This window comes from Delphinapterus leucas, chromosome 4, assembly GCF_059928025.1.
Source record: "Delphinapterus leucas isolate spDelLeu-1000000601 "Yukka" chromosome 4, BTC_Dleu_Yukka2, whole genome shotgun sequence".
NCBI lineage: Eukaryota > Metazoa > Chordata > Mammalia > Artiodactyla > Monodontidae > Delphinapterus > Delphinapterus leucas.
Window position 1 is genome coordinate 25,571,698 of NC_143132.1, and position 27,964 is coordinate 25,599,661.

The 27,964-nt window shown below is 35.8% G+C and overlaps 1 protein-coding gene across 1 annotated transcript in view; it reads left to right on the top strand.

Annotated features, from left to right (window-relative positions):
- TMPRSS15 (transmembrane serine protease 15) overlaps positions 1-27,964 on the top strand; it is a 131,797-nt gene that overhangs the window by 55,259 nt on the left and 48,574 nt on the right. The window contains exons 12-17 of the mRNA XM_022574480.2: positions 5,389-5,494; positions 5,772-5,922; positions 8,369-8,504; positions 16,600-16,689; positions 19,227-19,352; positions 21,320-21,460. Of these exons, the coding sequence (XP_022430188.1) occupies positions 5,389-5,494; positions 5,772-5,922; positions 8,369-8,504; positions 16,600-16,689; positions 19,227-19,352; positions 21,320-21,460 (750 nt within the window). The remainder of the gene's footprint in view (positions 1-5,388; positions 5,495-5,771; positions 5,923-8,368; positions 8,505-16,599; positions 16,690-19,226; positions 19,353-21,319; positions 21,461-27,964) is intronic.

The following is a 27,964-nucleotide window of genomic DNA, read 5'->3' on the forward strand; positions in this document are numbered from 1 at the left end:
TCCAAGTCCCTTAACTTTCTGAGTCCTTCTGAGGAAGTTTCTCCTAGTGGAGCACTGGCTCCTGAATCTCTGTTTTTTCAATGCTCAGTTTCTCTGTACTTCTCAGAAACAAAGGGAATTGGTGGAGACGGTGGCCCTGATACAGGGCAGCATCTTGGGGTGCTCAGCAGTGGCCTGTTTTTTCAGAACGTTCAGGGAAAATGAGGTTAGTAACATGTGAAAACTTAAGAAATGGAAGAGTCACAAAAGCGCTAGCGGAGCCAAAGAAAACATTTTTTATTGGCCTTTCTTGGTGAAATCATAATTTTTCTAACACCTGGGGGCTAGCAGAGTGTAGTAGTAAAGATCATTAAAATAGAGACCCTGATATCATAGCTAGGTTTAAATTTGAGCTCTGCCATTTAGACAAGTTATCTATCTACTATCTCAGTTCCTTCATCTGGAAAGTGGGTCAATGATAATAGAACCTGACTTTGGAGGCATGTTATGAACATTAAATTAGTATGTTGGAAAAAAACTTAGGAAAATACCTGGCATATGAAAAATGCTTTATAAATGTTAGGTATTATAACTATTTTCTTTTCATGCCACAGATGCATTCGACAGAAACAAATTGGCTGTGATATTGTTCTAAATACTATTGTTCAATTTTCAAAAGTATATTAAGTCTTTTGGATAAGTCATTTAATTAGCTTATAACCTTACTCTAAAATAAGTAGAATTTTAGTGTTTCAAAGTAAAATTGTCCTTATTTCCTTATCTTTCCTGTGATGTTGAATTTCAGAAAATAATATTACTCTTTAGTATTGATAGAATCTGACTGAATTTGCACCATTCTCCAATCTAAACCTTTCAATATTTATCTACCAGATTCAATTAACTTTATATGCACCCACAAACTCACAAAGTGATTTATATAAGCTTATTTTCTTCTTGAGAGGGACCTCCAAGTTTCCAGAAGGTCCTGCCATCTCTGCAGATTCTGCTGTCTCTACATCAGCATCAGCACATGCCCAGCACTTCTTTTTATTTGGGCTGTTGGAGGCAGAGGTTAGGTTCAGTTCATAGAGAAATAAGCAGAAAAAGGGATAGGTAGAAGTTGTAAGAGAAACCTTATGGCTCACAGAGAAAGCTCACTGAATGCTTAAATTACAAAATGTTCTGGGTTTGAAGCTGACTCTGCGATTAATTCCAAGAGCTCTCAAAGATATTTCAAGAAAGCTGATGGAGACGCAAGAGAGAGGAGATATGGGAACATGTGTATATGTATAACTGATTCACTTTGTTATAAAGCAGAAACTAACACATCATTGTAAAGCAATTATACTCCAATAAAGATGTTAAAAAAAAAAGAAATTATCATTTAACCATGTAATTCCCCATATGGTTATGGAAAATATCTATTTAATCATTTATTTTGTGCAGTACTTTAATAAATTAAAAAAGCCAGTCGAATTAGTGTAACAGGAATATATTAAACAGTATTCAGCTAATCCATATAGAGAATTCAAAAATGTACCTTGTCTTTCTTTTTGCCAAATTTCTAGTAAGTTTTAGAAGTCACATATAAACATAAATACAATACACAACGGAATACACTAAGTGACATCAGGGAAGTACAAGTGCAACTGAGAATTCCAAAGGAGGGTTATATCTAGTTGGAAAGACCAAGAAGGGTTTTCTAAAGGAGATGTTAATTTGATTTAAATGATCTCAAAAAATTTGTAGGATATTGACAGGTACAATTGTAAGGAGAATTAAAAGGACAGGAAAACAGAAACAAAGACCCCAAGAGTTATAAAATTTCTTGGTGATGGAAAAATTAAAATAATCTAATTTTGTAGAAGTGCTGCATGTCAATATTAATACATGAATTATAAGAACTGTGGCTAGAAAAGGATAGTGAAGTCATAGCACAGAGGCCTCAAACATCACAGTGAATTTGTTGGTTTAGTAGGAAACAAAGAGATGGTGAAAAATGTTGAATAGGGACAGATTAGATTGTACAGAAGGAAGCATTATTAAACAACGATGTAAGTGATGAAGAATTCTCACGGGGAGTCAGAGTACTACGAGACACACTTGGAAAAAGATAGTGACTATGATGGGATGACTTAAGCCTCAGTCCCAAGTTTTATGATGTTCCTACTCCTCCACCTGGTGAAATACTCCAGCAGAAATATTGTGTGGACTTCTAGTTTCCATACTCTGAGTTGGCTCTGAGTAGAACCAACTGGATGTACAACTATTGAGGATTTATCAGATGAAGAATCAAACTGAAATTGCGCCACATTAAAATCATTGAAGGGAAAAAGGACCGATAATCTTGAGAAGACCAAGAGAGTCATTATAGTGGCCTTTACATATTTGTAGAGCTACCATAAATTCATCTTATCCTAATGAGCCCAGGAGGCAAAATTGGAAATAATAGGTGCACAATAACTTATTCTTAAAAAAGAAATGAATTTTCTAATCATGTTGAAATGGAATGGGCTGCCTTGAAATGCAATGATTCCTGCTGCATGTGATATATGTTAAACAGAGGTCAAGTGACCCCCATAGGCAAAATGTTGTGGATGAAACTTAAGGACAGTGGGTAGTTGGACTAAGTAAATTTTTATGTCAACTATAATTCTCTACTTTTGAAATTCATAATTTTACGAAGAATTTCCTTCCTCTTCTAATCTGTTAACTAAAGAATTTAGCTCATTTCATAGGAATAGTAATTTATCATTTTACTTTATTCAAAAATGCACAATTCTATCTGATACTTAGTGTATTGTGTTTTTTTAATTTATTTATGCAAAATTCATAAGGTATTACAGTCCACATAATTAATTTTTTATCTGAACCATGATACAAAGCTCATAACATCACGATACCTTAATTGGATGGAAAACCCCAAGTTTATTACTGTTTAATGGGTAAACAGTAAATTCAAAATATTTCTAATTATAACTAATTGATTGTGAACATGGCCAAACATAAATAGGAGCATGATGTGTGTTTAAGTTATATAATTGCTGCTAACTAGAAATATTTCTGAATAGCGTAGCCATTTCAGTACTTATTCATGGCATTCAGTGGCATTTTAATTATTTCCTCTAGAACTATACCCTAAGCAACTCAAAAGGGACTTGGAGTTGGGCATTTAGAGAGTCAATTCTGGAATATGTCTTCTGTATCTATACTACTTTTTATTGGGTTGAATAATTGAACACTAACTACATGGCTAAAATAAGTACTCATGAAATATCACAGCACTATACAAAGTGTAAGTAGTATGTTAATACTATAAAATATTAAATACACATTCATTTCTATTTTACCTTTTGTAATCTAAATCCAATGATGTGCATATATTACATTTAGTAAGATATTTGATGATGATTTCACCTTGATAAAATACTCATTCTGAATAATTTTTGCCTCATTGATCTAAATATGCATTGATATATCTATGGCAGTTCTACTAGCATTTTTCTTCGTGTCTTGTCCTTACTCCGCATGCTATAAATAAACGGGTCTGAATTTTATGCATAGCATTGACTATAAAAATTTCTATATAAAACCTTTGTGGTTCAAAGGATACCATCAGAAAATTTTTAAAATAACCCACAGAATGGGATAAACTATTAGAAAATTTTATGTTTTGATCAAATATTTGAGGGAGTTTTATCCAGAATAAAGAAAGAACTCTCAAAACTCAATAATAGAGACAAATAACAGCCAAAGGATTTGAACACTTCTCCAAAGAAGATATATGAAAGGCCAATGACATAAAAGGATTCTGAACATCATTAAATTAGTCATTAGGTACATACAAATCAAAACTACAATTCGTTACTTTTCACATCTACTAAGATGGCTATCATCAAAAAAACAGACAATAACAAGGGTTATCTCATAGTCATATACTGCTGGTGGGAATGTAAAATGGTGTGGTCACTCTGGAAAACAGTCTTGTAGTTCCTTGAAAGGTTAAACATGGAGTTTAACATTATTAATACAGTTAAATACGTGACCCTGCAATTCTACTCCCTGGTGCATACTCAAGAGAAATGAAAATGAGCATCTTCATAAAAACAAGTTGATAGCAGCATTACTCAAAATATCCAGAAAAGCAGAAACAACTTAAATGTCCTCTACCTGGTGAATGGATAAATTTTACAATGTGATATATGCCTACAATGGAATATTATCCTGCCATAAAAGGTAATGTAGCACTAGTACATTACAACCTGGAGGAACCTTGAAAACACTAACTAAATAAAAGAAGTCATTCACAAAAGACCATATGTTGCATGGTTTCATTTACATGAACTATTCAGAATAGGCAAGTCTACAGGTTTAAAGTAGATTAGTGGCTGCAAGAGGCTGGAAGAAGGGTGACAGGAATGGGGAGTGCCTGCAATTGGGCATGGGTTTCTTTTTGGAATTATGAAAATGTCCTAAAAAAACCACTTCTGTTTGAAAGCACAAGAGAGAAGATGATTGCTTTCAAATAATCACTAAATTTCAGCATTTCATAAAAAATTACATTCCAATAAAATTAAATTTATACAATATTTCATTTGCTTTACATCATATTTGGTTTCATGATTCCTGCTTTCTGTCATAATACATGAGCTGCAGGCTAAAAATAAAAAAATTAAATCTGCCTAAGGAAACGTTCAAGAGATCTCATCCCAACAACTCTTCCCACACTTCATATGACTCAAATCATTGGCTGCAAGAATGAATTCCAGACCAGAAAGCACTTTATGCAGTGGCTTGAGCTATTTAGAAAGCTCTTATGTGGATTAGCATGTTTCCTGCTCCTCTGTGATCTAACTAGTTATCATTCAAAGGAATATGGAAGATAAGACCGTTGTAAAATCAGGTCACTTCTTATTTAGAGAAACACAGTATAGGCGATGGAATAAAAAACTGACCTTCTTTGAAACACTTAACTTTGCCTTCGAATTTGTACTTAACTACTTGCCTATATCATGCATTAGTCCACTAGCATAACTTAATATCTTAATGGACTGATTGTTTCTAAAGGAGTGAATTAATCAAAACATCTAATAAATTGGAATTAAAGTGGTATTTGGACATAATAATATGACGAAACAGTCATGTGGACTCATAGTAACTCAGACTTTGATATATTCTTCCAATTCAAGGCTATTGGGAAGTCCAGAGTTGAGAAGTGATTTTCTTAAATAACAATTGGTTATGGAAGCTGTCTTCTAGCTTCCAGTCCATTGTCCTTTCCACTGTACATAAATACATTTCCTTATATTTTCATCTTAAAGTTGTGCTTTCCTGCTTATGAATGATATAGCTCACACAACAAATATGCTAATAGTTAAGTGAAGTAAACAATTTTTGTTGTTTTTACAGGATTTTACATTTCCACCCCAACTGGACCAGGAGGGAGACGAGAAAGGGTAGGACTTTTAAGTCTCCTTTTAGAGCCCACTTTGGAACCAGCCTGCCTTAGTTTCTGGTATGTTATAAACACATGTTAAGTAACATCTTATTTAATGAGTAACATTGCCAGGCTCAAATTTTACTAAGGTGTTGTCCCAAGTTTTAATGTATTAGTCATTACTTTTCCAGCTGATAAAGTAGCAAAATACTGGGAAACTCCCTCCTTTTCTCTAGCAACTCCCTCATCCAAGATAAAAGGGGGTATTTGAGTTTAGAAGGGTATAGAAGAACCCTAAAATATATATATTCTAATGTTGTAGGAATCCATTCATTTTTGCTTGCTTCCAAACTAGGTATTATATGTACGGTGAAAATGTCTATAAACTAAGCATTAATATCAGCAGTGACCAAAACATGGAGAAGACAATTTTCCAAAAGGAAGGAAATTATGGAGAAAATTGGAACTATGGACAAGTAACATTAAATGAGACAGTGGAATTTAAGGTTGGCAAAACGCTTTATAATCATGTATTTGTATTATAAAAATGGTGGTACAATTACAGTTTATGGTGATATGGTGAAAAAATTAATTTACTTACTGGGTATAGCCAAGTCACCCTACTTTCCTAATCTTCCTCCTTTATTATCTTTGAGTGCCTCTATTTTCAATTATTCATTGACTTATTAAAAACCATTTACTGAGGAACGATTTACTACATGAAAGTACTACTTATAATGAGCCATAAAAGTCATAGAAACCTTGAAGGATATTTCAGCTTTCTTCAGCAACTTTCTAGCATAAGCCAACTGTGTTTTCCTATGTCCCCTGCCTAACTAGGTCTTGCAACTTTTCACATACACCACCTAGATTAGCCCTGCACTTTTCTAGGGAATCATCTTTTCCTGTTAGAACATCCACACCCACCAGAATCCATCCACCCTGCCCCACTTAATCGCATATCTTTCCTTTAGAAACAAATTCTATGAGCCGTCTCATTGGGAAGTCTCTGATCATTTATTTTACATTAGGGTGAATTAATTTTTCATGTAACAGCTTCTCGTGTTTTTTCCTAAGGGTGTTTGCAAGTAAAATGTAGGATAGGGGACTTCCGTGGTGGTGCAGTGGTTCAGAATCTGCCTGCCAATGCAGGAGACACGGGTTCAAGCCCTGATCTGGGAAGATCCCACATGCCCAGGAGCAATTAAGCCCGTGCGCTACAACTATGGAGCCTGCACTCTAGAGCCTGCAAGCCACAACTACTGAAGCCCACACACCTAGAGCCTGTGCTCCACAACAAGAGAAGCCACCCAATGAGAAGCCCACACATCACAAGGAAGAGTAGCCCCCGCTCGCCACAACTAGAGAAAGTCTGTGTGCAGGAATGAAGACCCAATGCAGCCAAAAATTAATAAATTAATTAAAAAAAATAAAATGTAGGCTAATACAGGCTAATCGTTTGACCAAATTAACGATGTTTTAGTTGGGTAATTTCAGACAAGAGAATATAACTTTCAGAAGATATATATTTGGACAGACACCGTCATCAGCGAAGTTTCAGTGCTTTCCCGTGACTTGAAAAAAGGCAGGAGATAATCAATGACCCTCATCTGTATTCCTCCCATCTTTCTTTTATTTCTTCTTTTCCTTTTTCCTTATCCTCTTTCTTCTGATTCTATACTTCTGTGACGTTTTCTTCTCCACCTTTGTTTTCTGATAATTCAAGGAAGGGTAAAGGAAAATGGAACGTGAAGGAACAAAGAGATGGCAGAATCAGGGAGCTAAGTATTTTAGTGACCAAATCTGGCTCAACTCACCAAGCGTTTCCTAAAAGTAATTAAACGGGGGCTTCCCTGGTGGCGCAGTGGTTGAGAGTAGCCTGCGCGTCCGGAGCCTGTGCTCCGCAACGGGAGAGGCCACAACAGTGAGAGGCCCGCGTACAGCCAAAAAAAAAAAAAAAGTAATAAAACTGCATCCACTTTTTCAAAGTTAGCTCATCAGGCAGTGTGAGAGCACTGAGTTCTACAGATATTTGCACGTTGGCTTTGCCACTTTGTTGTGAAATCTTGAACAAGTTATTTTAGTATCTTTGACATTCTTCTTGTGCATACATAAAAGGGAGAGGACAATTATTTGGAACAGTGTCTATCGTGAAGTAGGTGGAATGAATGAACAAATGACTGAATGGATGACTGTACATTAGTGTTGGGAAAAGTAAATGAGATAATGTATACAATGTGCCTTGCACAGTAATTAGCATATCAGGTATTCAGTTTATGTCTTTCCTTTCCCAGAGAGGAGAGGATTCAGGAAAGTCCAGTTAAAAATGCCCACTGTTCTTAAGAACCTAATATGTTTCATCTGACCACTGGACATTTCTCCGAAGTCTGGGTTAGTGTCCTCTGAGCATCACCCTCACAATATATCCCACACCAGCTTCCTGGGTAAACTATGACCAGTACCAGCTGTTCCTGAACAACTATATCATACTCATATTTTCTCTTGTTTCCTTCTCTCATTTAAATTATCTAATCAGTGTGTCTTCTCTTCAAGGTTGTATGCTCTAAGAAGGCAGACAGCTACCTGGATTTTTAATATTGTTAGGGAAAGAACCTAGAATAAGATTGGTCTCCCCTGCCAGACAATGTGTATATGTGATGGAGTGGAATGGAGTATGACAATATCATGAAAGAAAGAGCTAGAGACAGAAACTGTGACAATGTTGCCTAACAAAGAAAGAAGACACTAGTGAAAATTTAGACTAGTATGAGCACATAATAGGAAGCTGGGCTCAGCTGAAGGACACTGAAAAGCAATATTTCACTTTGCGATAACTTGTCCACGTTTACTTGGGCATGGCAGTATTGATTCTCCAGAGAATACTGGGCCACAAGAAGAATCAATGAAAAAAGATTAAAGCAGACTTGTTTTATGTGCCTCTATGAATTACAGGTTGCTTTTAATGCATTTAAAAACCAGTTCCTGAGTGATATAGCATTGGATGACATTAGCCTAACATATGGGATTTGCAATGTGAGTCTTTATCCAGAACCAACTTTGGTCCCAACTCCTCTGCCAGAACTTCCTAGTAAGTAACCTTAACATGTATTTTTCCTAATTATGTTATTACTATTTTCAGGTAGCTCTCTCTCTGACTTATTTTTTTATTATCTTTCCCTAGTATTATTTTTTTCACTGAAAATCAAAACCTTTAAAATATAAGTAAAATGGAAGCTAGTAAAATATTACATATTATATAAAAATTCACAATGAAATTACTTTGTTATGCATCATGTTTATGATAATTTTACTAAATTTTCATTTTTGATAATAATCAAAGTGCTTATTTCTATTTTGTTTTCAACTTAATACAAACTAATGCCGTATTAGCCATGTAGCATGGCCTATAGTCTTTTAGGAAGAAGCCTTAAGATTCTCATAGCCTTCTTATGAGAGTGATGTTAAGATCTCAAGAGGAGTTTACTTAAGGCTGAAACCCTTAAACCAAGTCTATTTTCAGAATAATTTAACAATAATGATTCGGTCTGGACTTTGAATATACCTAGATCACACAAAAGATTTTTGTCCTGTCATGGTGCCTTTGTAAGGCCTTGCAAGAGCAATGACCAGGATTTCCAATGTTCTATGGAATCTTTTGTCTCAAAGGAACAAAACAGAGCCTGTATCTACCTGTGCTCTTAACTCAAATTTGAAACATGACATTTCAGAAGCAAAAGGTACATTATCAACCATCTTATTATGTCAAAGGAGACAATAACTTCATACCACTTTCAGACTATGAGATCTGACCAAAATAAACAAACAAACGAAATGTGTGTGTGTGTGTGTGTGTGTAGTGAAAAATGATATGAAACATCCATTACCTATTGTCCCTCTATTGGGATGTTTTCACTACATTGTAGTTTTGATGCAAAAACATCCCTTTTGTTTTTGGATTATGGTGGTAGGAAGCTCATCTAGCTGTACAGCTTTGCTTGTGTTGAACCTCATAGATGTTTTTGTTTTATCATAAAACACAGCACTTTTTCCATTTCCCCTTTTGTGCCAAGCACACTTGAAATTCTAACCATATTCACATCAGCAAATCAGGTGGCAACCTATCCAAATTTGATTTTACTTCAAAAATTATATATTTTTATGCTTCTAATTTTGTTGTTGTTGTTGTTTGTTTGTTTGGCGGTACACGGGCCTCTCACTGTTGTGGCCTCTCCCGTTGCGGAGCACAGGCTCCGGACACGCAGGCTCAGTGGCCATGGCTCACAGGCCCAGCCGCTCCGTGGCATGTGGGATCTTCCCGGACGGGGGCACGAACCCGTGTCGCCTGCATCGGCAGGTGGACTCTCAACCACTGTGCCACCTATGCTTCTAATCTTTAAGTTAAACAAAAACTGACTTTTCAGATGAGTGTCTTTAACAACTCAAAAGCTTTAAAGACAAATGACTGGCATTTGAGAATGTATGACAAATGAGGAGGAGAGTAATCACATTGTCATACTTGTCCCATGCCACCATATTGAATGTGCACTTACATCCCACCAAAAGGCTAATTTATACTTACCATCATGTGTATTAACATGTTTAGATGCATGTATGAGTTATACACATATTCCTCAATATTTCAAGCATTCATTCGAATTTTATAAATATCTGCTACATACAAAGCACTGCACAAGAAATGTAAGATGTAGCAAAACCATTGATACATGAAACAATATATAATATTAATGAATTAACAAACTAATAAATATTAAAAGCAATATATAACTATGTGCCCCTAAAAGTAGTAAATGAGAGGATTAAGTGATAGAAGACTTTGGAGAAGAGAGTATGAGCTGGAAAAACCGTCAAGGAAGCATTCAGTTTAAGAGATAGAATGACACTCAAAATTGAAACAAAACCAGGAAATTACCATGCATTCCCACAGAATTGTGACAAGAAGTTTTCTTGACACCAAACTCTGGATCTAATTCACCTTTGCTTCACTGGTGTCTGACTGATTCTTAACATTGCATAAATAGATCATCAACAAATACTATTAGGTATAAACTTATCCTCTCTCATTCTCTTTCTCTCTCTATTTTGGCTGTATGTTCTAAACATTTTTGCCAAACAAAATTCTGATACCAGAACTAAAGCTTGGAAATAATGGTGGGGCTAGGGATGGATAAAATACCACATGAACACAATAATTTGGGCTTCACAGTGTTGTTTAAAAATAATTGTCTCGGCCTTCCCTGGTGGCGTAGTGGTTGGGAGGCCGCCTGCCGATGCAGGGGACGCGGGTTCGTGCCCCGGTCCGGGAGGATCCCACATGCCGCAGAGCGGCTGGGCCCGTGAGCCATGGCCACTGGGCCTGCGCGTCCGGAGCCTGTGCTCCGCAGCGGGAGAGGCCACGGCAGTGAGAGGCCCGCGTACCGCCAAAAAAAAAAATAATAATAGTAATTGTCTCACTTCATTTTGTATGTGTCCCACTCCCTTCCTGTCTGTTATATGAAACATTTTCATGCAAAACAACATTATAATCGTTAAAATCACTGCTGGTTTGATAAATAATTGCTATAGATACCAAATATTAGCAACATCTTGCTATTTTGATATTGCAATCATTTAATAAAACAGATTGTCTTGGGCTTCCCTGGTGGCACAGTGGTTGGGGGTCCGCCTGCCGATGCAGGGGACACGGGTTCATGCCCCGGTTCGGGGGCATCCCACATGCCGCGGAGCGGCTGGGCCCGTGGGCCATGGCCGCTGAGCCTGCGCGTCTGGAGCCTGTGCTCCACAATGAGAGAGGCCGCAACAGTGAGAGGCCCGCATACCAAAATAAAAAAATAAAGTTAAAAAAAAAAAAAAAAAACAGATTGTCTTCATAATCCTTTCTGCCAGCATGTTCTATTCATCAATAAGTGGTCAAGAAGAAAATATTTTATAGGTGAAAGTAACATAGTTTCATAGGCTCAATATCTTAAAGGTAGCAAAATCTCATCACTGTATAAAATGGAAAATTTGAGATAACTTTCATATGTAAAGTCATACATATATAAAGAAAATTTTAAATATGATTTTTCATTTAGAAATGTATCTGTCTAACCCACACAGTCCTCCTATCTCTTCCAATCAGAAAGAGAAAAATATACCTCAATGTCAAGGAAGCATGATATGCCTGCATATTTTTACAATAGGGAAATTATAACGGTAGAATAACCCATCTGATTTTAAAATATAAACTTTAGAATTTTCCCAGAGTGTATTTGTTCCACGTTCCAAATGGTTCACTTCAGGGCAATATTTAGCACAGCAGAAAATGCTAATTACCATCAAATGCATTCTGAACAATTTCATTCTAATGCCCTTTGCAATTGGTTCAGCGAAACTCTTACCTGAGCAAAGCTTTTCTGGTTCCAGATCACTGATTTGTTTAAGCAGAAACAAAGGGAAACCATGGTTGACTGGCTAATAGTCTTTTCTTTGGTTCTTATAGAACATTTAAATAAGAAAATAATCAAGTAACTGACTAGCTAAGGCCATTTTTCTCTGTTGTTCCTAGGGATCCAGGTTGTGCTTTGTTTGGGGAAATGTAAGTTCAGTTTTCATAACTACAGGGCTTTTTCCATCATGTGATTTTAATCACTTGCCGTGTCAGCTCTATGATTTTTGCCCTGTGACATTGGCACAAATAATTCAAATGTGGGGATTGTATTGAGAACATTTTTAAAAAGTAAACATTTCATTACACAAATATAATGCCAATTTGCAACACAATTGGAATGATTCATGACAAGTACCTACTAAGTAGAATAGGTATATACAAAAAGAAATCAACCTTTCAGCACCTGGCTTATTTCTGGGCTGTTAAAACTAGTTACGGGAAAAAAAAAAAAAAAGGATAAGCTAGTTTTAACTATTGTAATAGTCACTCTATTTCTATAGTTTCACTCTATTTGGCCATTATTAGGCCACTTTCCATTTCCAAAAACAAAATAAAAGTTAATTTGAAAAGTTTATAGGCTTGATATTATACTTAGAGCTAAATGATCTTTAACTTTAGTTATTCATGTAAAAATGAATCAGTACCAATTTAACGCTCATGTAATTGATGGTCATGTAGAGCTGCTTGCCTTTTATATCATTAGTATGATTTGATACTCTTAGCAAATTCCAAATTAACTGCCCTCATATGCTCCTACATCAGTATGTTTTTGGCAACTCTTGTTTTCATCTTTTTACCTTCAAAACAGCCTATTTATTAGATCTATTATTGGCTAGATGACTAGTAATTATAAATAAAATGTAAACCACAGGGAATATAAATTAGAACTTTATTGCCACAAATTTAATAAAAACATTTGTATCGCAGCTGGTCACTATAACCTGTTAATGGAAATATAACTTTTGACAAACTGAACCCCAAAATTTCTTTTTATATTACCACCTAAGCTTTTAAAATTATTGTGTCTGTAATACTTTAGGACTTGTTATCTATTACTATGATTATTTTTAAAAATCTGCTGACTTTGAAAATTAGCCACTTTTAACATATTCAAACATCAATGTGCAGTAGTATTTCTTAAACTGCACCTATTATTTCCCTCACATAAAAGTAGCAATCAGGCACTTCCCTGGCGGTCCAGTGGTTGAGACTTCGCCTTCCAATGCAGGGGAGTGTGGAAGACTCAACAAAGGCTTTAAATTTGGTCCACATTAAAAAAAAAAAACCTCAAAAAAAAAAAAGTAGCAATCAGAAACCTACTTTTATCATCCTTATTTCTTGCTTTAAATATCTTGTCATAAATAACTTTAATTTGAAACCTTTTACTGTAAGTGAAAGCTGGACTCTCCTACAGTACTCTCCTACAGTAAATGCCTCCACATTGACACATATATCATTTATGTCAGAGGTTTAAGCATGGATTAAGAATGACATGCCTCGAGGAAAATATCTATTCCTGACAGCCATTTTGCAAAATACTGCATATTATTTACATATTGCATGTCATGAAGATTCCTACTGGCATAGTAAGAAATTAATCAAAATACAAATCTTTGAGAGAACAGCTCCAAGAAAAAGAACAATGGTAGAATTTAACAACTGTAATTGAAGATTTCCCTGTATCAGGCAAACTATTTAACTCTCATTCTGTGGGTGGAGATGGTTTATTAAATGACACAGCAGGACTGTGCTCTCCAGAATCACATTTCATGAGTCTTTGGCTCCTCTAAGAAGTACATGCTACATCTCTGCTATACCAACACCACCGTTAAAATAAATTGTGTCATCATATTTAGAATGGCTGAAAGTGTTTTTGCCAGTTCCTTACAGTCGTTTATATACAGAGAGTAACTTATCAATCTTATAAGACCAAGTATCAGAGATACTTACTGATCATTTATTTGACATAAAATTATATTTGAAATGTATTTCAAAAATACTTCTTAAATATTTTATTATTTTTTAAAGTATTTTTGGTTGAATTTCCAAGAATTCTATTCAGAGGAGAAATGCTAAGTCGACTGCCTGCCTTGACAGACTTAACAATCACACTTGACAATATTTTAGTTCTGGTTGTGTGTTTATTTAAGTCCTACCTACTCATCTGCATATAATATAATGTACCATCAAGTGTTCAGAGAAGTGAACACTCAGTACATTCTCCAAATTGTTGGCTATTTCCTATATGAGGAGTATACAATTTAGATTTTTTTTTCCTTGAAGAGAAATGAGAATGATGCTTAAACAACAGCACTCCCACTGGCCACACTGGCCATAGCTAAATTTAAGAAGAGCTGGCTTTCCCCCTCACCAATCAGCAGTGTTATTTTTGTCCCTGCAGTTACACTCTCCCCTCATCATTAGTTTTCTTGAAGATTGAAGAAAGCATTTCACGGCACTTTAGAGTTACTAAAGTTAGGTGAGTTGTGTGTATGTGGGAGTTGAGGGGTTGTAGTGGATGCTTCTTCAGAAATCTTGTCAAGACAATAAGTCGCACAATCGAGGAGAGGATTCGCCTTGGAGGAACTGCTGCTGTAGGAGTACACAGTTCCCTCAGCCTTTCCCAGTGGAGAACCTGCCCTTGTTCCGAATTATCACTCTTTCTTTGGTTCCAATGTCTTCTTCAGCACCCTGTGTACACTGCTTTCTTCCTTCTAGGTCTGTCCATCATTGACCTTACTTGTTAGTGCTCTCATCCACGTTCCCTTCTGTCCTCCTCCTTGTCACATACCCACCAAGTGCCACTTACTGAGACTCAGCCTAAACCCTGCCTATAGCTCAGACCAGATGGTTGAAATGATTCTGTTTAATCAACCCAATAACAGACAGTAACATACTGTGAGATGAGTTTGAGGTTAACTGAGTTGAAGCCTTGACTTTGACACTAAGTGGTTATGCTTGGCATTAGCAAGTAACAGAACACCTCCGATGCCTGAATTGTCCGTTAGCAGCTCGGTGCTTTGTGACCACCTAGAGGGGTGGGATAGGGAGGGTGGGAGGGAGGGAGACTCAAGAGGGAAGAGATATGGGGATATATGTATATGTACAGCTAATTCACTTTGTTATAAAGCAGAAACTAACACACCATTGTAAAGCAATTGTACTCCAATAAAGATGTTAAAAAAGAAAATTGAAATAGTCATAGTAATTACCTAATTCATAAGAATGCACTGACAACCAGGACTGAGCGTGCCAGGTAATGTGTAGGCACTTTTCATAAATTATGTCTGATTTTTACAACAACCTTGAAAATCTCTAATATATATCTAGTTTATATATGAGAAGACCCAGTCTCAAAAAGACAAGTAACTAAGTCAGAACAATAGTTTTAATCCACCAACTCCAACACATCTTTCCTTTATACACCACCTTCTATCTCCAGATAAGACAATGTGCATGGAAACTTTGCAAACAGTAAGGTTTTTAAAAAAGATTTTATTATTCTTGCTAAGTTCAGCTGGTTCTGGACAAGCCAGTCCCAGGAGGGCATATAAGGTAGCCCAAGCCCTTACAGAACCAAACCTTACAGAACAGGATATGTTGGCCATGATACTAGTTTGAGCCACAGCAACTGCCTCTCTCTGTCCCATTGTACATATCATAAAACCCAAATCTAAGAAGATTATTACATACAAACTTGAAAGGTGCGCATGAATTCAAAGGATCTACATAAATGAGGCAGATGACATGTAAAAGAGGGATCAAACAAGAGGGTCTGATGGAAATCACTGCTGTAGATGTAGAGACATTTAATTTTTCCCTCCTCTAATCTGATTTCTGTGTTATTGGGAAGAAGTAATACCATTATCGTCTGCCTTTAATAATAGAAAAGTTATCTACTTATCTCAGTTTTATATATTCTTCTAATTAGATTATTTTTATTCTTTTGATCTTAAGTATAACATGGTAATAAAAAATAAGATAGAACTGGGGTACTCAAAGTGGTTGATGAAGTTTTACATTAGTTTAGAATGTCTTTCTAATAAGCAAGATAAATAAAGTAGATTAAGAATTTCATAAAGTTAGTTAACCCGCTTGAAGCATCATACTCTTAACTGGAAGATCTGTGCTCTATTTTTTTCTAATAAATTTGCATTAAGTTCAGTTCCAACTTGACTCCTGAACAGTCTAGGCCAATTATCTAGAAGGTAGAGATTTTATCCCCCTTTCCTGACAGTCAAATGCCTCAATACAATATTCAGGATGGTGAAGCTTCTTCTCTACTGAAAAAAAAAAGTAGGAAAAAAGAAGGAAAAACAAGAAATGGCAGGATTAGTAATTTACTAGCCCTTCTCATAAGAGAGTGACAGATGTAAGATTTGTTCTATTATGAAGATTCATCTTTTTTTCTACAGTAGAGCATTGATACCTTATTTCATGAAGCCTATTTATAAAAGATGCTTTCAAAATTGTTTTCTTGCCTAAATAATTTTGGGAAATGCTGAATACTATTATGCCTTCTTGGAGAATCACAAAGAACATCTTATATTTAAGGTTTTGAGAAATTCTTCAGTAAAGAGACCTGTTAACCTATATTTTTCCCTTACACAAACTCTAAAATGTATCTGTCAAAACCAGTATTCCAAGAAGTATAACTGGAAATTTATGGGCATATAGTATTATGTCTGAAATAAACAATATGTTACTAATGATTTTTCAATGCTTTCCTTTTCAGCGGACTGTGGAGGACCTTTTGAACTGTGGGAGCCAAATACAACATTCATGTCTATGAACTTTCCAAACAACTACCCTAATCAGGCTTTCTGTGAGTCATTTCTTTTCCAGCCATGAGAAACAAATGTATATATCAAAGTTACATTCTCCCCTTGACACAGCAAAGTAATTATAAATTTGCTGTATCTGAATACAACTACCACATCTGTGAGATTGTTTAATAGAATGATAACAAGAATAACAATAATTAATTACTAACTTTTTAGCATTTATTTGATGCCAGTCACTGCACTAATGCTTTATATACCTTATTTTAGACAGTTCTCACAATAATTCTTTAAAACAGATGATATTATTATATTTCTCAAATTTAAAAGTTGAATAAAACCAGTAAGTGAAAGAGGCAGCCTTACCCCAGACACCACTCCCCTTGATTATGCATATAATGTTTATGGTGTGTATAACAAAGTTGCAATTCCATAGAATAAGGTCAGTGGAAAGTATAAAAAGCAAAGAGCCAGTTGTGACATACACACCCTTTATAAATATAGACTAAGGTCAATAAAGCAGGCAGTTATAGTAATGTGATTAGATTCCCAATATAAAAGATGAACTAATAAAGAGGATCACTAAAATATTCTAAGTCTAGAGAGAAGAATAGACTAGTATGCTAAAACCATAAAAAGCTTGTCTCTAGGTCATTAGTCCTAAATAGAGAATCTCATAAGGCTGCTTAGAGATTGTCTGTGTTAAAGATGCAGATTCCCAGGCCCATCCTACAAAGATTCCACTCCAGTAGTTCTGAGAAACAGACATGTTCTTCCCCTGCCTTTCACAGCCATCCATAACACCACCAACCTAAATGGAAAATTCTACCAGTGAAAAAAATGCCCCAATGATAGTGAAAAATGTGTCATTAGAAAATGTCATTTCTTCCTTCAAATGATCCAGAGATAAGTATTATTTTGATAGGATAATAGAGTCACTATTATAGGGAGATATCTGATTCCAAAAAATAAACAGCCATTAATCTAATTTGACTTGTATGGGGAACCAGAGATGATCATCTCTTCTTCGCATTGGAAATATCTTTTAAATGTATCGTTTGTACAAAGTAATGATTTAAAAATATCTGGAAATAAGCAGAACATTGAAAGAACAATTTGGAGAAATTTATTAAATTTATTGATTTATTCAACAAATATTTATTGAATGCTTCATCTGTTAGGAACTGAAGTAAGTAAAGAAGAAACAAACATAATTCAGTCTACATAAGGATTCAGATAAATTGTCAGGCATTACAAAATGTCTAAGGTACTGTTTGTAATAAGTGCAAAGGCAGGAGACTGTGGAGGGCCATGAGAGGTACCTAACATACCAAAAGTTCAGAGGTAGAAGACCTTGATTTTTTATTCTTGAATTTTCAAGCAAAGTTAAGTAATAATAACAAATGTAATTGAAGTGTGAAGGTATTTCACACCACATTAAGCAGTTTGGATTTTATTCTGAGAGCACTAAGGAAACTTTAAATGGTTTAGAGGAAAATAGTGATGAAATCATGTTTGCATCTTCGATGGATCCGTCTGGCTGTAGAATCAGAGACAGGTGGTAAGGGAGCCATCAGCATCAACAATTAGGAGATGAAAAATAAAGGTGACTTGAACTCAGATAGTGGCAGTGGAGACTGAGAAGGAAATGGGATTCCAGGGATATAGGAGGTAGTATTGGCAGCCTTGGTGATTGATTGGATGCAGTAGGAGAGAGGACATCAAGGGAAATGCAGAGGTTTCTGATATAGACAACTATGAGTAGATGATTAGTGGTGCTATTCACCAAGATAGGAAGAATGAAAAAAGGAATAAGTTGGGGAAAGAGATAATTGAGTGTTCCCTGTATTACACGTTGAATTTGAGATACGTACATCTGTACACAGTAAATAATTGAATAAATGGATCTGCTTCTCAAAATAAAGTGTAGAAAATAAAGACTTAGATGTCATTACTATGTTGATGAAATGACTTCCTTAAGAGTGAATGAGAACACTCAAGCAGAATGAGGAAAGAACCTAGAACAAAATCTAAAGACTAAATCTTTTAAGGAATCAATAAAGAACAAGGAGTGTTTGTTGTTACTAAGGCTAGTAATTTTGTTTTGTTTTGTTCCGAAAGGAACTACCATCATATGACACATATAAATAATGGCAACAATTACTTAAAGAAATACTAAAGTTTAGTTGCCCTACAAATTGCATTTTAATCACTTCGTTTTCCTCTGCATTTAGTCATGGAAATAAAATAAATGGAAATAGAATATTCACATCTTTGACATTCATAAATTTTAGATTGTAGGAGTAAAAGGCTATTGGCAAGCTTTGATTAAAGTATTCTATTTTATATGAAATAAAGCAAATTCAATTACAGTAAATTATTTCGTATTTAGTTGAAATTTTACTACAAATATTCTGGAATAGACAAAATGTTTCTTCACACACACAAACAGCTTGTAATATTGGTTTATATAAAATGAAATAAATCTTTGAAAGTAATTTGAAATTCTCAAGAGATTGAAGTTTTGAAGAGAAATCAAAAGAACTATGTTTAAACTATATTGTTATTTATTACTTTTAAGGTGTTTGGAATTTAAATGCACAAAAGGGAAAAAATATTCAGCTTCACTTTCAAGCATTTGACTTAGAAAATATTGCAGATGTTGTTGAAATCAGAGATGGAGAAGGAGATGATTCCTTGCTCTTAGGTAAGTCTCCAGTTTAAATATTGTGAAGGTTGTATGGCTCAAGACACTGGACTGATGAAGAGAGCATTTCTCAATAAATGTAGTTACTCTTTTACAACTAGCAAAGTGAAATTACAGCAGTAGAGTAACATGTCAAACTGTATGTCACGCTTCCAATATGGGGAGTGTTTACAATGATGACAGAATGGCATTTTTCTGAAGCATTCTTGGCAAACGAGGATTCGTAGTTTTGATTCAGCAGTTCCTACCAGCTGATATTAATTTACTACAATAAGCATTACACTATAGAGACTAAAAGCTAAGAACATCCATTATGCAGTTTTCTATGCATTATGTGTACATCGTATTTCCAAAGATAGCTATTATATTATGTTTTATTTCACTTCAAACTAAAGGAACAATTGTGTTTGTTATGCAAAAATTTTAAATGCTTTTTACTTTGTGTTTCACTATTACTTTGTCTATGTCTCTAGTACTAGCTGCTTCTATATAAGTATCTGAGAATGAGTCAAAAGTTGAGCAAGTTGATTTTTCCTTAACATCTGTTGATCACTAATTTTTTTAAATAGACATAGGGGGAAAGTGTTCTATTCTACAGGAAATTATTATACCTAGATCATAAAATACATGTTAATATAATAAAAATCTATCAAGTATAATGGCTAATATCTTGCTCAATTACTACCAATTTTTAAGAAAGAAGTGTCTCTTGATAAGTCATGCACTGAACTATGAAAATACATGAAATGTCAACTGGAATGCAGAAACAGCACACTTTACAAGTAAAAGTATTTTATCTAACTGTACTTTAGACCTGTATTAATTATTTCCTATAAAATCCAGCCAGATAGCTATATAATCACATGAACACTGCAACCAGTGGATGAAGACTCCAGAGGGCATGCTCTATAGCAATGAAGGAGCAGAGTGGTGGAGAGGGTTCCCCAGCCATACTAATCAGTCACATTATGTAGGCTTTTCAGAAAAATCCCACATAGTTCTAAAGTACAAGTTTCCTGGGAGAGGATTTTGAGAGCCACACACAGAACAAATAACAATGAAAGCCTTGGTGAGGTGAGGAGCCTTGTGCTAGCAAGAACTGAGGAACTTCAAATTTGATTTTCAATACAGTTATAAACACATTTTGAGTAGTTTTTCCATTTTCAGTTTACTCTGTCTTTCTAATAAAAACTTCAGTGTTCTCATGATCTAAGAAAAATCAATTTTTATCATTTCACCTCTTAGTATTTCCATCAATCACAGAAAAGTAAATACGAATTCTAAAAGGATCTCAGAATCATCCTTTTCAAATATGCAGGTGAGAAGTTCTTTTGATACAGAATCACTTTCAAGGATTCCAATATATAAAATATTTAATAAGATGAATGTATTTTTAAATTAACTGAAGCCTTTAGTTTTTAATAAAGAATATTTTATTGTTTATGAAACTCTCAAAGCCCAGGGATTAGAGGGAAAAAAATTGAAAACCATCATTTAGGTTTATATTATCAGTCTCTAATTAATTCATCTTTCAGATTAGGTTAGTGATCCAATTTATTAAAAATATAAAATAAATTTAGACAAAAAATTATTAAGGGAGACTATAAGCTCTGTTATTTTATAAGGGTCTTTAAAAACAGGCAAACAATTATTTTTCTGTGATAACATGAGCTTTAAATAGTAGTGATGCAAAGCCAGACAATATTATGAGCAATTCATCATTAAATTATAGAGCTGCAGAAACCTTAAGTAATACTGGAAAAGATCAGTAGAGAAGTTGGCTTTCCTAGAAGCAGTGCCTAAAATGTAAGAGAATGTATGCATTTACTTACATGTGGTGCTTCCTGAGCAAGCCAGGCTGCATGTTTCATACCTCTGGGAGACAGAACTGAGAAAAAGGGTATATTCCTTCTAGAGTCAAAGGATCATCTCACTATTTTTTTTTTTTTTTTTTTTTTTTTGAGCAGCTGTGTACACAGGGCCTGGTCCAGTAAAGGATGTGTTCTCAACCACCAACAGAATGACTGTGCTTTTTATCACTGATGATGTGATGGCAAAAGGGGGGTTTAAAGCAAATTTCACTACTGGCTATCACCTGGGGATTCCAGGTAAGTGCACTCGGGATTACATGCTGCCTTGTAACTTTTGGAGCAAAACAGTAGAAACATACAGGAGGGGAGATTTGTTCAAGGTGGCGGAGTAGAAGGACATGTGCTCACTCCCTCTTGCAAGAGCATCTTCGCAGCTAACTGCTGAACAGTCACTAACAGGAAGACACTGGAACTCACTAAAAAAGATACCCCACATCTAAAGACAAAGGAGAAGCCACAATGAGACAGTAGGAGGGACGCAATCACAAAATCAAATCCCATAACTGCTGGGTGGGTGACTCACAAACTGGAGAACAATTATACCACAGGAGTCCACCCACTGGAGTGATGGCTCTGAGCCCTTGTCAGGCTTCCCAATCTGGGGGTCTGGCAATGGGAGGAGGAAGTCCCAGAGAATCAGACTTGAAGGCTAGCAGAATTTGATTGCAGGACTTCAACAGGACTGAGGTAAACAGAGACTCCACTCTTGGAGGACACACACAAAGTAGTGTATGCATCAGGACCCAAGGGGAAGGAGAATTGACCCCATAAGAGAATGAACCAGACCTACCTACTAGTGTTGGAGGGTCTCCTGAAGAGATAGCGGGTGGCTGTGGCTCACCATGGGGACAAGGACCCTGGCAACAGTAGTTCTGGGAAGTACTCCTTGGCATGAGCCCTCCCGGAGTCAACCATTAGCCCCACTAAAGGGCCTGTAGCCTCCAGTGCTGGGTCACCACAGGCCAAACAACCAACAGGGAGGAAACTCAGCCCCACCCATCAAAAGACAAGGAGATTAAAGTTTTACTGAGCTCTGCTCACCAGAGCAACAGCCAGCTCTACACACCACCAGTCCCTCCCATCAGGAAGACTGAACAAGCCCCTTAGATAGCATCATCCACCAGCGGGCAGACAACAGAAGCAAGAAGAACTATAATCCTGCAGCCTGTGGAACAAAAACCACATTCACAGAAAGAGAAACAAAATTAAAAGGTACAAGACTATTTACCAGAAGAAGGAACAAGATAAAACAGAGAAAAGCAATTAAATGAAGTGGAGATAGGCAACCTTCCAGAAAAAGAATTCAGAATAATCATAGTAAAGATGATCCAGGACCTCGGAAAAAGAATGGAGGCAAAAATCAAGAAGATGAAAGAAATGTTTAATAAAGACATAGATGAATTAAAGAATAAACAAACAGAGATGAGCAATACAATAGTTGAAATGAAAAATACACAAGAAGGAATCAATAGCAGAATAACTGAGGCAGAAGAACGGATAAGTGACCTGGAAGACAGAATGGTGGAATTCACTGCTGTGAAACAAAATAAAGAAAAAAGAATGAAAAGACATGAAGACAGCCTTAAAGACCTCTGGGACAACATAAAATGCAACAACATTCACATTACAGGGGACCCAGAAGGAGAAGAGAGAGAGAAAGGACCTGAGAAAATATTTGAAGAGATTATAGCTGAAAACATCCCTAATATGCGAAAGGAAATAGCCACCCAAGTCCAGGAAGCACAGAGAGTCCCGGCAAGATAAACCCAAGGAGAAACACACCAAGATATATAGTAATCAAATTGGCAATTTTTTTTTTTTTACATCTTTATTGGAGTATAATTGCTTTACAATGGTGTGTTAGTTTCTGCTTTATAACAAAGTGAATCAGCTATACATATAGATATATCCCCATATCTCTTCCCTCTTGCATCTCCCTCCCTCCCATGCTCCCTATCCCACCCTTCTAGGTGGTCACAAAGCACAGAGCTGATCTCCCTGTGCTATGCAGTTGCTTCCCACTAGCTACCTATTTTACGTTTGGTAGTGTATATATGTCCATGCCACTCTCGTGCTTTGTCACAGCTTACCCTTCCCCCTCCCCATATCCTCAAGTCCATTCCCTAGTAGGTCTGTGTCTTTATCCCTGTCTTACTCCTACGTTCTTTATGACATTTTTTTCCTTAAATTCCATATATATGTGTTAGCATATGGTATTTGTCTTTCTCTTTCTGACTTACTTCACTCTGTACGACAGACTCTAGGTCCATCCACCTCACTACAAATAGCTCAGTTTCATTTCTTTTTATGGCTGAGTAATATTCCATTGTATATATGTGCCACATCTTCTTTATCCATTCATCTGATAATGGACACTTAGGTTTTTTCCATCTCCTGGCTATTGTAAATAGAGCTGCAATGAACATTTTGGTACATGGCTCTTTTTGAATTATGGATTTCTCAGGGTATATGCCCAGTAGTGGGATTGCTGGGTCATATGGTAGTTCTATTTGTAGTTTTTTAAGCAACCTCCATACTGTCCTCCATAGTGGCTGTATCAATTCAGGGCAAATATTAAAGACAAAGAAAAATTATTAAAAACAACAAGGGAAAAATGACCAATAACATACAAGGGAACTCCCATAAGGTTAACAGCTGATTTCTCAGCAGAAAAACTACAAGTGGCACTATATATTTAAAGTGATGAAAGGGAAGAACCTACAACCATGATTACTCTACCCAGCAAGGATCTCATTCAGATTCGATGGAGATTTCAAAAGCTTTACAGACAAGCAAAAGCTAAGAGAATTCAGCACCACCAAACCAGCTCTACAACAAATGCGGAAGGAACTTCTCTAAGTGGGAAAAACAAGAGAAGAAAAGGACCTACAAAAACAAACCCAAAACAATGAAGAAAATGGGAATAGGAACATACATATCAATAATTACCTTAAATGTGAATGGATTAAATGCTCCAACCAAAAGACACAGGCTCACTGAATGGATACAAAAACAAGACTGTATATATGCTGTCTAAAAGAGACCCACTTCAGACCTAGGGACACATACAGACTGAAATTGGGGGGATGGAAAATGATATTCCATGCAAATAGAAATCAAAAGAAAGCTGGAGTAGCAATATTCATATCAGATAAAATAGACTTTAAAATAAAGAATGTTACAAGAGACAAGGAAAGACACTACATAATGAACAAGGGATCAATCCAAGAAGAAGATATAACATTATAAATATTTATGCACTTAACATAGGAGCACCTCAATACATAAGGTAAATGCTAACAGTTATAAAAGAGGAAATCAACAGTAACACAATAATAGTGGGGGATTTTAACACCTCACTTACACCAATGGACAGATCATCCAGACAGAAAATTAATAAGGAAACACAAGCTTTAAATGATACAACAGACCAGATAGATTTAACTGATATTTATAGGACATTACCTCCAAAAACAACAGAATAAACTTTCTTCTCAAGTGCACATAGAACATTCTACAGGGTAGATCACATCTTGGGTCACATCAAACCTTAGTAAATTTAAGAAAATTGAAATCATATCAAGCATCTTTTTGGACCCCAATGCTATGAAATTATAAATCAGTTACAGGGAGAAAAACATAAAAAACACAAACACATGGAGGCTAAACAATACATTACTAAATAACCAAGAGATTACTGAAGAAATCAAAGAGGAAATAAAAAAATACCTCGAGACAAATGACAAGGAAAATATGATGATCCAAAACCTATGGGTTGCAGCAAAAGCAGTTTTAAGAGGGATGTTTACAGCAATACAATCTTATCTCAAAAGACAAAAAAAAAAAAAAAAAATCACAAATAAACAATCTAACCTTACACCTAAAGGAACTAGAGAAAGAAGAACAAACAAAACCCAAAGTTAGTAGGAGGAAAGAAATTATAAAGATCAGAGCAGAAATAAATGAAAGAGAAACATAGAAAACAATAGCAAAGATCAATAAAGCTAAAAGCAGGTTCTTTGAGAAGATAAACAAAATGGATAAACCTTTAGCCAGACTCATCAAGAAAAAGACGGAGATGACTCAAATCAATAAAATTAGAAATGAAAAAGGAGAAGTTAAAATGGATACCACAGAAATAAAAAGAATCATAAGAGACAACTACAAGCATCTCTATCTCAATAAAATGGACAACCTGGAAGAAATGGACAAATTCTTGTAAAGGTATAACCTTCCAAGACTGAACCAAGACAAAATAGAATTTCTGAACAGACCAATAAAGAGTAATGAAATTGACACTGTAATTAAAAGTCTTCCAACAAACAAAAGTACAGGACCAAATGGCTTCACAGGTGAATTCTATCAAACATTTAGAGAAGAGCTAACATGCATCCTTCTCAAACTCTCCCAAAAAATTGCAGAAGAAGGAATACTCCCAAACTCATTCTACGAGGCCACCATCACCCTGATACCAAAACCAAAGATACTACAAAAAGAAAAGTACAGACCAATATCACTGATGAATATAGATGCAAAAATCCTCAACAAAATGTTAGCAAACAGAATCCAACAACACATTAAAAGGATCATACACCATGATCAAGTGGGATTTATCCCAGAGATGCAAGGATTCTTCAATATATGCAAATCAATCAATGTGATACACCATATTAACAAATTGAAGGAGAAAAACCACATGATCATATCAATAGATGCAGAAAAAGCTTTTGACAAAATTCAACACCGATTTATGATTAAAAACTCTCCAGAAAGTGGGCATAGAGGGAACCTACCTCAACATAATAAAGGCCAAATACAACAAACGCACAGCAAACATCACTCTCAATGGTGAAAAACTGAAAGCATTTCCTCTAAGATCAGGAACATGACAATGCTGCCCACTCTTGCCACTGTTATTCAACATAGTTTTGGAAGTCCTGACCATGGCAATCAGAGAAGAAAAAGAAATTAAAAGAATACAAATTGGAAAAGAAGAAGTAAAGCTGTCACTGTTTGCAGATGACATGATACTATACAGAAAAAATCCTAATGATGCCACCAGAAAACTACTAGAGCTAATCATGAATTTGGTAAAGTTGCAGGATACAAAATTAATGCACAGAAATCTCTTGCATTCCTATACACTAACAATGAAAGATCCGAGAGAGAAATTAAGGAAACAATCCCATTCACCATTGCAACAAAAAGAATAAAATACTTAAGAATAAACCTACCTAAAGTGGTAAAAGGCCTGTACTCAGAAAACTATAAGACACTGATAAAAGAAATCAAAGATGATACAAACAGGGGCTTCCCTGGTGGCGCAGTGGTTGAGAGTCCACCTGCCAATGCAGGGGACATGGGTTCGTGCCCCGGTCTGGGAGGATCCCACATGCCGCGGAGTGGCTCGACCCGTGAGCCATGGCCACTGAGCCTGCACGTCCGGAGCCTGTGCTCCGCAATGGGAGAGGCTGCGACAGTGAGACGCCCACGTACTGCAAAAAAAAAAAACAAAAAAAACCCAACAACAACAAAGATGATACAAACAGATGTAGAGATATACCATGTTCTTGTATTGGAAGAATAAATATTGTGAAAATGACTATACTAACCAAAGCGATCTACAGGTTCAACACAATCCCTACCAAATTACCAATGGCATTTTTCACACAACTAGAACAAAATATCTTAAAACTTGTGTGGAGACACAAAAGACCCCAAATAACAAAAGCAATCTTGAGGGAAAAAAATAGAGCTGGAGGAATCAGACTTCCTGACTTCAGACTATACTGCAAAGCTACAGTAATCAAGACAATATGGTACTGGCACAAAAACAGAAATATAGATCAATGGAACAGGATAGAAAGCCCAGAGATAAACCCACGCACCTATGGTTAACTAATCTATAATAAAGGAGGCAAGGATATACAATGGAGAAAAGACAGTCTCTTCAATAAGTGGTGCTGGGCTACCAAATGTAAAACCGATAGCTAGTGGGAAGCAGCTGCATAGCACACGGAGATCAGCTCAGTGTTTGTGACCACCTAGAGGGGTGGGATAGGGAGGGTGGGAGGGAGGGAAACGCAAGAGGGAAGAGATATGAGGATATATCTATATGTATAGCTGATTTACTTTGTTATAAAGCAGAAACCAACCACCATTGTAAAGCAATTATACTCCAATAAAGATGTTAAAAAAGTATAAAATAAAAATTAAAAAATAAGTGGTGCGGGGAAAACTGGACGGCTACATGTAAAAGAATGAAATTACAACACTCCCTAACACCATACACAAAAATAAACTCAAAATGGATTAAAGACCTAAATGTAATGCCAGAAACTATAAAGCTCTTAGAGGAAAACATAGGAACAACGCTCTATGACATAAATCACAGCAAGATCCTTTTTGATCCACCTCCTAGAGTAAGGGAAATAAAAACAAAAATAAACAAATGGACCTAATGAAACGTCAAAGCTTTTGCACAGCAAAGGAAACCATAAACAAGACAAAAAGACAACACTCAGAATGGAATAAAATACTTGCAAACAAATCAATAGACAAAGGACTAATCTCCAAAATATCTAAACAGCTCATGCAGCTCAATATTAAAAAAACAAGCAACCCAATCAAAAAATGGGCAGAAGACCTAAATAGACATTTCTCCAAAGAAGACATACAGATGGCCAAGGGTCACATGAAAAGCTGTTCAACATCACTAATTATTAGAGAAATGCAAATCAA